Source organism: Haliotis rufescens, unplaced genomic scaffold (assembly GCF_023055435.1).
Source record: "Haliotis rufescens isolate VD_foot unplaced genomic scaffold, xgHalRufe1.0.p SCAF_72, whole genome shotgun sequence".
In the NCBI taxonomy this organism is placed as follows: domain Eukaryota; kingdom Metazoa; phylum Mollusca; class Gastropoda; order Lepetellida; family Haliotidae; genus Haliotis; species Haliotis rufescens.
In genome coordinates this window covers 888,209-900,189 of record NW_025964364.1, presented here as the reverse complement: position 1 = coordinate 900,189, position 11,981 = coordinate 888,209, and the positions used below count along the sequence as shown (strand labels likewise).

Here is an 11,981-nt window from a genome sequence, read left to right as displayed (position 1 = left end):
CGATAACAATTGCCAGTGGGTATTGTTTCTGTTCTTGTGCTGTTTTAACGTCGTGTTCTAAATGTAAAATATGGTCTAAAGTTTGGCGGTTGGACGAAAAGCCGCTATGGTCCTCCTTCAGTAGATTATTGGTTAGTTGGTTAGTTGGTTGGTTGGTTGGTTGGTTGGTTGTTTAACGCCGCACTCAGCAATATTCCAGCTATATGACGGCGGTCTGTAAATAATCGAGTCTGGGCCAGACAATCCAGTGATTGACATCATGAGCATCGAGCCACGCAATTTGGATCGACGACATGCATCAACCAAGTCAGCGCGCCTGACCACCCGATCCCGTTAGTCGCCTCTTACAACAAACATAGTCGAATTTTACGGCAAGCATGGGTTGCTGAAGACCTATTCTACCCCGGAATCTTCACGGGTCAGTAGATTATTGCTGGAAATTTGGAACTTGAGCCTGTTATTAGTGAAGGTTACCATGACTTTACAAATGTTAATGTTACCCTTATTAGTTCTTTTGTAGAGTTTTTTAATGTTTTAGCCAGAGGGAGTGATGAACTGTTTTGTGAACAGCTGCCAATTAGCTTTTTTAAAGTTGTATTTAGTTGTCTGGGAGTTTGGGCCCAAAGTAGGGTTGGGGGTCTGGGTGCTGAATTTGGAAGATTCAGTGTGATTTTGATGGGACAGTGGTCGCTGCCCCAGGTATCGTTATGAATATCCCAGCTGAGTTTCTTTTAAATAAGAAAGTGACGGCGGTCTGTGAATAATCGAGGGGTCTGGACCAGACAATCCAGTGATTGAAATCATGAGCATCGATCCACACAGTTGGGAGACGAAGTCAGCGAGCCTGACCACTCGATACCGTTAGTCGCCTCTTACAAACCAGCATAGTCGAATTTTACGGCAAGCATGGTTTGCTGAAGACCTATTCTATCCCGGATCTTCACGGGTCGACCATTAGGTAATCTGGTGGGTTGGTTATTATTCAACCAAATGAGGTTGTTGGCATCCTTCCAATCCATGATGAATTTGCCCTGTTTGCAGGAGTATTGTTCTGCCCCACGGTGAGCTTGTGCATTAAGGTCTACTCGGAAAAGGGTGTTTGGGCTCATAAATTTTGATATTTCTAAATCTACTGTGAAGGGTTTAGTTTTGGTATGACAGATGTTTATTATTGTGATTTTAGTTTGATTTAAGGTGGTTTAATGGCCAGGACTTCTAGGTTTCGGGTTTCAGCTGCTAGGAAAAAAAGGTCGAATTGTTGAAGTTGTGGCTTTTATAGATTGGTTTATTAAAAATAGAGTCTTGAACCAGGTAGGGTTAGAATTGTGATTAAGATTTTAGATTATGAAAATCAATGGTTGGGGATGGATGTTGTTGTATTTGAGGCATTTCGTACATTGTTTGACATGTTTGGAGTTTGGCGATTGTAGTTTAGTTTTCTTTCTTTTTTGGTGTTTGGGGTGAGGTTGGGTTTGGGCGGGGGTGGCTTTTGGGGAGTTTAAACCAAAGGTGAGGGGTGTTGGGGTGGGGGTTGGGGAGGTGAGTTCTTTGATGCTCCTTTCGGAGTATCAGGAAGTCGTGTTGGCATTCCATTGGAAAATATTTGGACCTTCCATTATTTGTGTGTGTGTGTGTGTGTGTGTGTGGGGGGGGGGGGGGGGGGGGGGGTTGGTGGTGGGTCGTGGTATGGTTGTTTTGCGATTTGTTTTGCTTACAGGTGTAGGTGTTATGGTTTGTGTGGTATGGAGGAGTTCGTGGGTGGCGGTGCGTGGAGGATGTGTGGGAGTGATGTTGTGGATGCAATGGGTGCGTGTGTGGGGAATTCCCATAGAGAGAATGGAAGTGATGCGAATCGTGGTCTGTAGACTGTCTGGGGATGTTGTTTGGTTGTGGTGTGGGGAGGAGAGGAGAGGTTTGGATGGAGGTGGTACATGTTTTCTTGTTTGGACTTTGGCCGTGTCCATGTTAATATGTTTGTTGGCCTGTTGTGTATCTTTGTGGGCATTGATTGGAGAGTGAGGAGTGGTTTATGCCTTTACAGTGTATGCACCAGGGTGAGCATGTGCCTTGGCAATTGGTTTGCGCCTTTTGAAGGTGCATTGTGTGGCAGTGTGCTTATGTTGGAGGCAGTTGGAGCATTTGTTTGTTTGATGTATGGTTTAACTTCTAGTCGAGTGTGAGCGCCAAAAGAGATTGTTTTAGGGGCTTCTGGGTATTTTGCAGGGGTTTTTTAAGCTTCTGATTACGATTGGGGTTGGGGATGTTTTTCCGTTTCTAGTTGATTTCTAGTTATTTCTGGTTGTCACAGTTAAAATTAGCTTCGTTGGTGTATACAGTTTCTCTGGGGTTTATCGTAGGATAATCTGGACTGCCCTTTACCCCTTAGTTTACACTTACGAAGTAACTTACCAACACTTGTTGTATACATTATAGTAATAGGATTAGTTACAGTGTAACGTCAGTTACAGGTTTTTGGGTATGGTGAGTTACCCTTATTCAAATATTATTTATATTTACAACTCTCAACCTTGCCCGTGGCTGGAGGGTTGAATTGACTGTAAGGTTGGTTGGTTGGTTTGTTGTTTAACGCCGCACTCAGCAATATTCCAGCTATATGACGGCGGTCTGTAAATAATCGAGTCTGGACCAGACAATCCAGGGATTGAAATCCACACAAAAGCGAGCCTGACCACCCGATCCCATTAGTCGCCTCTTACGACAAGCATGGGTTGCTGAAGACGTATTCTTCCCCGGATCTTCACGCGTCGAACTGGCTGTAAGGAAATATTGCGCTGATAGTGAGATAGGATAGAGTGATATAGTTGAAAGTGGAATGTGCCATAAAGTGGGCAGTTTAAGAATATGATCCAGGCGTTGAGGGAATGAGGCAGTTTGAACAGTTACCATTTAGATGTCACTTTTGCTTATATAATTTATAGTTTACATTTATATTGCCACTGATAATACGGGATATAAAAAGTACGATTTTTTAAAGTTGTGGCTTTTAAAGATTCGTTTATTAAATAGAGTTGATCGGGAGAGTTTTGTAAGATCACACCCTACTTCGCAGAAACTCACATGTCCCGATCATGATCAGGAGCCAAGTGTACCAAACACACCCTGCTTCGCGGAAAGCACGTGCCTTCCGTGAAGACCTTGTTAATGATTGGGACATAGTGACTGAGTTTCTGAGAGTCAGTTTGGACAGTAAAGCGGTGTCTTGGGATACCGCCACAACAAGAGTACACCTTTCATTATATTGTATTATATCTGAATGTCAGCATTGTTTGCGGTTCATTGTGCAACCTGCACTTGTGATATGAAATGGACAAGTTGTTTGTGTTATTTATACAAAGTTTGGGGCTGCATTTTCATTGTTGTTTTTTCGTTTAATATTTTGGATATTCCGCAATATCAAGTCTTGATCCAGGTAGAGTCAGTTGGTGGTGAGTTTTTTTTATGCTCCTTTTGGAAATGTTGTCTGCTTCCGACGGGGTCGGAGTGTCAGGAAGTCGTGTGTTTGCAGCTATGACAAGGCGAGTCCTGCCTTGTAGTGTGGTGGGAGGGTATATGTAAGTTTGGAGGTTGTGGGGTGGTTTGATTTGAGGGAGATTTAGGGTGAGAGGATGATGGAGTGGAGAGGAAGATTGACTGGGGGTGAGGCAGTGGGCGTTGGTGTTGTTAATAGAGTGGGTTTGGATGAAACGCGGGGAAAGGTGATGTTTAGTTAGAGATGATGGAGTAGGGGAATATGTTTATAGAGGTGAGTAGAAATGAGTGAAAATTAGAAAAAAGTTATATTGGGGAGATGGAGGATTAAGTGTTTGTTTTTAAGAGTTTTAGATGGAAGGTTGTGGTTGAGTGGTGTTGTTTTTAAAGATTTAGGGTTTTGTGATAAATATGTTAAGAGTGATTTTAAGAGTATGTGTGTAAGGCTGGCGGGGAAGACCGTTGGTTGATGATTTTGTGAGTGACTTATTACGACCTTGATCTTGAGAGCTGGATGTTTAAACGACGATCTGATTTAGTGTTATGGATAAGTGAAATTTGGCGCGCGGACGCCGTAGAAGACATTGCACACTGGATATTTCGATCCGATCCGAAATGGGAAAGGCTTTGTTTTCATTAGAGATTTTGAAGCAGAATTTAGGATGAATTTGATAATGGAGTTGCATATTTATGTAGTGTTGAGAGGGCCGGAAAGTCTTGCTGAAAGTGAGAGGGTATAGAGTAGTAAAGTTGGGAATGAAGGGTGCTGTCAAGAGTACAGTGTTTAAAAATATAAACTAGGTCTTCGGGTAGTTTACAATTGTTACAGTTTCCGTTAATGTGTCTATTCTGTTTACATAAGTTATTTAAATTTGCATTGCCACTGACTATTCGAGGTATGATTTTTTTTAAAAAGATCAAAATGATAAAGTAGTGACATGTTAGTGTTTTAATCCATGTAGAGTTAGATTTGTAATTTTGATTGTTTAATTTTAGATTTTAACTCGGTTTTGGATGTATAAAAATGAATACTAGGTAAAGGGGTGTATTAATGCTAGTTTGGCAGCTGTGTCTGCTGTGTTGTTACCCTGAATGTTTGAGTGGCTAGGTACCCCTAGTTTTAATTCTGATATGAGATGTATAATATTGTTGATTTGGTCGTTTTTATTTGTTTTTTATTTGTTTTAGTAAGCCGAGGAGAAATAATGAAATCATTAAAAAGTTGCTTTGTTTAAGGGTTTTTGGCCAAATGTAGGGCTGCGCAAAAGGGATGAAAGTTGGTACTTACTTACACTTGAGATTTAACGTGCGCTTTCCGACTGCAGTGTATGTCGCACACGGGTCGGCCAGGCCATTTAGTGTATTTTCCAAAAGGGGGACGAAATTGAAAGTGCAAACGAAATGTGGGCATCAGGGGATGTTTTTGCGAGCAAGGAAATTTGGAAGCTTTGAGCGCATGGACGTCGGTGAAGACAAGCTAAATGGCAAAATCATGGTTCCGATCACATCCGTGGCTGGTTGCTTTGTATTTGGCCGTATATTTCTACCTTCACCTACCTCCACCTCATCCAGGTCAGTCAGTCGTGGTCGTGGTCAGTCGCCCGTTAGTCATCGTGCCATACAGTCGTCATGGCTTACTCTGAGAAATCAACCAACAAGTCCCTCCCTAGGGAACTTGTAGGAGTTATACTCCCTCTCCTCTCTTTTAGGGTAGCCCACTTTACCCTCAACGCCGACCTCTCGGCGGGTACAAAAGCGCTTACCATTACTTTCAATGGCAAACAGCCCCGACACAGGAAACAGCCTATTCACGACCTTGTCTCGGACACAGCCTCAGCCCGGGATACAGACATGCATGAAACCAATCAACCTCAACAGCCTATTCACGACCTTGTCTCCAAGTCCTATTTCACCCCTACCCCCACCTCCTCTGGCGCTCCCACCCAGGAGAAAAAAAGGAAAAGAAGTACCCCCACCCCACACCCCCTACTAGACCATGCTACCCAGACTAAAATAACACCTATACCCCAAACCCCCTGTCTAGACCAAACTACACAAACTCTGGAAATTGAAACCCCCTCCCCTCCCCCCAAGCCACCACCATAGACTACCACACCTCACCCATCAAGGCCCCTGAGCTCTTGACCACCCCCACTCAAACCGACCCCTTTCAAAAAACATTTGTCACAGAAACCCAGCTAACCTCTGACCTCACGCAGCATGCAGATCAAATCCTCTCATCTCATTACCTCCTCCCAACACCCCAACACTTGAAGCCCCTGGCATACGCATTTATAACAGTACCCATGACAGATCAAAACTCACCATCATCCAATATTTAAATCAAGAGCGCTTTGAACTTGAAATCTCCACCATCCAAGATTTAAATTCCTTCCTCATTGACATTCAAGAACAGGGCATCCAACTAACCTCCCAGTTTATCACAAATACAACAGCCCATTTTATATTAAAAAAATCCTACCTCCCGCTCTCCCTCCATGACTACAAACTAACTAAATTTCTGCTAAGCGGCTCCCTTGCCTCTAACACATAGCCCTCCACGTGCCCTCCTATCCGCCTTCGCCATCCAAATCACTAATCGCCACACTCACCACTGTAACAATATTTCGAACCTCCCAAATGCAACAAAGTCACTCAATAGCATTACATTCATTGGAGATTTAACGTGCGCTTTCCGACTGAAGCGTATTTCGCAAACGGGGTTGCACTTATACTATTGGGGTAAAAAAAGCGTAATGAATAAATTAAGAAGTGCAATTAAAAAAAATATAACTTTTACAGCCGGCCCCATAAACACCTTATCTAAATGTCTAACCGCCAACAAAGTAGGTATCTGGCTCAAACAACAAAAAATCCACTTCGCCAAATTACAGAAGTCCACAAAGGATTTCAGATAATCTTTCCCGATCAGATTCCCTAAACGCAGCCAAAGAAATCACACAAATATTTCAATACACCGTAACACACCAAACCCCTAACTGGCAGCTCTACACTAGAGGAGTAATTAGGGTCAATCCTAGAGAAAGTAACGAAGACCTAGAAATGTATGCAAAAGAAGCCAACGATAACATAGACATGTACCCCCAACCTAAAATCACTAGCACTAGAAGAATAACATCTAACAGAAACGGAAAAACCTCCAACACCCCAATAGTTATAATTAACTTCCAAAAAACTGCAAAACATCCAGAAGCCCCCAAATTCATCTCCTTCGGCGCAGCCACCAAACTAGAAGTAAAACCCTATATTAAACAAGTAAAACAATGCTCCAACTGCCTACAATACAACAACAGCAAACCAATGCAAATTCCAAAAAACTAAATGCAGACAATGCGCCCAAACTGACTGCCCAGGGACATGCGCACCCTGGTGCATACACTGTAAAAACACACAACACTCCTCACTCTCTAACAAATGCCCTCACACAAAAGGCCAACAGACACATCAACATCGACACGGCCAAACTCCAAACAAGAAGACAAACACAGTATCCAAAACAACCACTACTACCTACACCGCAACCAGACAACACCCCACACTTTAACTCGGCATGGGATGGCATCCTGCAAAGAGTACACCCAGCACCCAAAACACTCATCCACCACACACCCAACCCACGACCCACCACCACAACACACACGTTCACAACATCCACACCCGCACGCAAAACACTCATCCACCCAACCCACGACCCACCACCACAACACACACGTTCACAACATCCACACCCGCACGCAAAACAGACCGCATCACACCCGCCACGACCAAACCCAACAATACAACCCACAGCTACTAAGGCAACAACACCCAAACCCATGCATTCACAACACGAAAACTCAAACAGCAAGGAAACTACAGACAGACCCATCACGCAAACACAACCAAACACACAAACAACCCCCATGGAGTGTGAGGAAATAAATCAAAATAATACCAACGAATACAATTACACAACCGAGGAGGACGTAATGACATTACTCATTCAGCCCCTAAAAAAAACAAAAACTATAAACGTAAACCCCAACCACTTTCCAATAACAAATTAAACAACCTAACCATCCTCCTTGCATACATGCTTAGGGAAATCAATCCAAACGCCAGCACTAAAGCCCTACATGCCGTAGCGTATAAACTTAGACTTACTACCCTAACTTACGAAGTCTTCAACTTTGGCCTGCAAGCAGTAACCTCAAAGTAAAACCAAACCAAATCCTAATCTCCAACTACTAAAACCCCAAATAATGGTAGATCTAAACATATTCCAGTGGAACGCTGACGGGCTTAACTCTCACGGCCACGAACTAAAGGCAAAATTTAAACAAAACAAAGGCTCGCATATTGCTTGCATCCAGGAAACCAAATTTTCCAAAAAATCTAAATTTACTCCACCCTACCTGGGGCACAGGCGACAAACTAGATAACCACGGCAAATTAATCTCTGAATGGATAGAAACAAACGATCTCGTACTGCTAAACAACAACCAACCCACTAGATATGACAAAAAAAACACATAACATGTCGGATATCGACCTAACCATTTGCACTGCAGATCTTGCACAAAATACTCAATGGGAAGTTTACGACGCCCCCCTAGGAAGTGACCACTTCCCAATAAACATAACCATAGGCAATACTAACGTCCCCACCCAAACAGAAAACTCAGAACCTAAATTCAGCTATAACCAGGCTGGGACAAATTTCACGAGATCTGCAACCAAGCTAATCTAAAGGAACTAGAAAATATTGATCCAGAAATCTACTGCAAAAACCTAACAGATTACATAATTAACGCAGCTGAAACTTCAATCCCCTATAAAACAAATAAAATAGGCAAACCCTCGGTACCATGGTGGAACGCCTATCGATGTTTTTATCATATCATGAATATTAATGAGTTATATTTATTTTTACTTTTTTATTTTTCTAGATATGCCAGAAACACGGACAAAAGGGAAACTTCATAAAGGGTTCACAGAACTTTAGAAAGACTACCATGTCGCTGGAATGCCTCTCAACAAACAGACAGTCCTTCGCCTCCAAACAGCCACCCTCAAACTTAAAAACTATTTAAACAACAACTTACTTAACTTTTCAACAAACCCTTCCATCTGTCTAAATTAAGCCCCCACCATATCATTTATAAAGTCACTTATTATATTATCAGCCATGGTGATTTTACATTGGAATTGCAATGGTCTCGGGGGAAATGGGCATGAGCTTAAGGCCCTCATAGCCCAAAATAAAATTCAAACCTTTATCATAGCTGATAAAGAAACCCTTCTATCACCCAAAAAGGCCTTCAAAATACCAGGTTGCCAATTCATTCGGAAAGATAGCCCTGCCGAATAGAGTTGATAGGGAGAGTTTTGTAAAAACACACCCTACTTCGCAGAAACTCACATGTCCCGATCATGATCAGGAGCCAATTGTACCAAACACACCCTGCTTCGCGGAAAGCACGTGATTTCCGTGAAGGCCCGGTTAATGATTGGAACATAATGACTGAGTTTCTGAGAGTCAGTTTGGACAGTAAAGCGGTGTCTTGGCCGTTGTCATTCGGCCGTATATTTCTACCTTCACTCACCCACCCCACCCAGGATCGAAATCTCTAGCGCGGACTGTCTTCTCCGACGTCCGCGCGGCCAAACCCATAAAGCCAGCCTAAACAAACTCATTCCCAATTAACCATACAACTAAGCTTACCAATCACTGCGAGAATGCACGGCACACGAATCAAGTCCTACCGTACCACCCCTCCCCACCCCAGCGTATCTAGACTTACGCTAGGCTTTTACCTCCTTTTTTCTTGTTACTAAACCCCCATATTACTAAAGAGCAGCTTAACTGCTACTATCGTCCCACTATGCTATACATTAGTTAGGGTATTTATAGGTATTAGGATACTTCTATCTCTTCTTCCCCTCTCTGTGTTAGGTTATACCCCTTACCTTAGTTTTTTGGGAATGGTGATTATGCTTATTATTATATTATTTATTGTTTTTTCCCCCACCTTCCCCGACTGCGAAATAGCCGACGGCTGAAGCGGTCGTAAAACCATTCAATCTCTCCCTCTCACCCCCCACCCAGTGGCGACTCTTGGTTATTTGTGTGTTGTAGCATCTGGGTTGCCTTACCATGGCTCATACGGAGAGATCTATTAACAAATCCCTCCCACGGGATCTAGTTGGGGTGTTTATCCCGCTCCTGGCATACAGGGTCTCCCACTTCTCCCTCAATGCCGACCTCACGGGAGGGATAAAGGCCCTAATAATCACCTTTGACACCTATCAGCCCAAAAGAACTAGGGCACCGCCCCACTCTCAACTGCCACGTCGTGACCTGTTCCCAGCCAACGCTCAGCAGCCAATCACCCCCCAAGCCCAAGCGCCAGATCCACTCTATGTAAATATGGACTCTCTGCCACAAACTTCATCCATTGCAAATAACTTTCATAACTAGGAGGCCCCTAGGAGGCCCCTCGAGCAAATCTTAACCTTTAAATCCACCACTCTCCCCACCCACATTACCTTCGGGGCCCTCAACTTTAAAGTTCACCCAATTCGGAAAAAACCCACCTCAATGTATATACTGCCACTCCTTCAATCACAAATCATCAGATTGCAAAAAAAAAACACTCTGCCCCAAATGCGGTTCCGAGAACCACCCAATCCAGGAATGCTCATGGTCACCCTATTGTGTCAACTGCAATGCAGAAGAACACACCTCCAACCCCACCCCCCACCCCCCAACCCCAGAAAAAATCCCCACTAAAGACTCCCACACCTCCCCTAGGAGGCCCCCCGAGCAAATCCATACCCCCACGCAAACTGACCCCCAACTAAAATCCTCTGCTACTGAAAATCAGACTATCATTGACTTAAACTCGCATGCCGACAAAATCCTAAATGACCATTATCTCCTCCCCTCACCTCTAATGCTCCAAGCCCCTGGCATACGCATTTACAAAAGCACCCACAAACGTCCAAATTTCACCATGATTCAATATTTAGAACAGGAACGATTCGAACATGAAATTCTCAGCATACAGGACTGATATCCAAGACCAGGGCATCCAACTAACTACCCAATTCATCATTAACAGTACTGCCCACTTTATCCAAAAAACCTACCACCCCCTCCGAGGACAGGACTTCACAATGGCCAAATATCTCCTATCGGGTTCCTTGGTCGCCATCACCTAACACCACCTGGCATATACCCATGTCTGCCTACAAATAGCAACTTTCCTTAAGGATACAAACTTATTAGCAAAAATTTAGACTATCCCAAACAAATTTATCATCATCATCATCATCATTGGAGATTTTACGTGCGCTTTCCGACTCAAGCTTATTTCGCACACGGGGTTGCACTTTATACTATTGGGGGAAAAAAGCGTAATGAATAAATAAAGAAGTGCAACTCAAAAAAATATAACTTTTACAGTACTAATCTAATAAAGCTGCGGGGGTTGGCTGGGAGGGTGAGGGTGGTAAAAGAAGACTCAATAATATGGTAAAAATTGGGCATGGGTTGGAGGGGAGGGGGTCAAGCGTGGGAAGGCACGGCGTCGGCTGGCGAGCGTTTGGCTGGAAGATTACTTGCGGTGGCCCGCAAGGAGTATTGCTGCAAGTCTTTCCTCCTTGAAGAGACTCTTGGTGAGCATGGCGGCGGTCTTGGCGACGAGATGCCTGTTTGTTTTGAAGTCCGCGTCCAGGAAGAAGTGGGATAGGTCCGAGTAGCTGTGGATCTCGTGTTCAAACTCTTCATCATCTAATTCCTGGACTATGATGGGCGGAGCCCCTTCCTTAGTGTACACCCTCTCCGTTTCGGTGAAGATGATAGTCTGGATGTCGGGGTGCTTCTGGTAGTACTTAAGTACTGAATCCGCCTTCTCTAGCGAAGCTTGGTTGCCGTTTCCCCCTGGGGGGTCTTCGACCGGAGTGTTCTGGGTTTGGCTGGTGTTAAAGCTGGGTAGTTCTGGAGTGGCTGTTTGGGCGAAACTGTCGGCTAGAGAGGGTGGTGCTGGTGAGGGCGTCTGGCATTCTGCAGACACGGTGATGGCTGGTCGGGGGGAAGGTTCGGGAGAGGGGATGTCTCTCCTTTTCCTCTTCTTCCTTCCGTGGCCTGTGCCCTTGGGCGAGCGAAAGGGCTCCTCCCCTCTGGATTCGAGGGGAGCGAGTTCCAGTGCTGCTGCGGGGGGCGGGGTGTGGAGGGCAAGGTTTCCTCTCCATGTGGAGAACTGGAGGGGTCTTGTCCTTTTTGGCGGGCCTGGCCTTTTGCACCGGGCGGGGTGCAGGGGGGGTTGTGGCCTGGGTTGCTTCCTTCTGAGGCTTGGTCTTAGCCTTGGCTTTGACCAGAGGTCTCTTCCTTTGACCGACGTCAAAGGTGATGGAAAGGGTGGAGGAGTTTGACTAATAGGAAATCTTGAGGGAGTAGTCCCCAATCGGTAAGCCAGCAAGGGCTCCAG

The 11,981-nt window shown here is 44.5% G+C and overlaps 1 protein-coding gene across 1 annotated transcript; it reads left to right on the top strand.

The window, feature by feature from the left end:
- Positions 1-9,646: 9,646 nt before the first annotated feature.
- On the top strand, positions 9,647-10,353 carry LOC125376736 (proline-rich receptor-like protein kinase PERK2). Its single transcript, XM_048388486.1, has 2 exons — positions 9,647-9,913; positions 10,225-10,353. Exons 1-2 carry the CDS (start codon positions 9,647-9,649, stop codon positions 10,351-10,353), a joined length of 396 nt encoding a protein of 131 aa, XP_048244443.1.
- Positions 10,354-11,981: the final 1,628 nt, after the last annotated feature.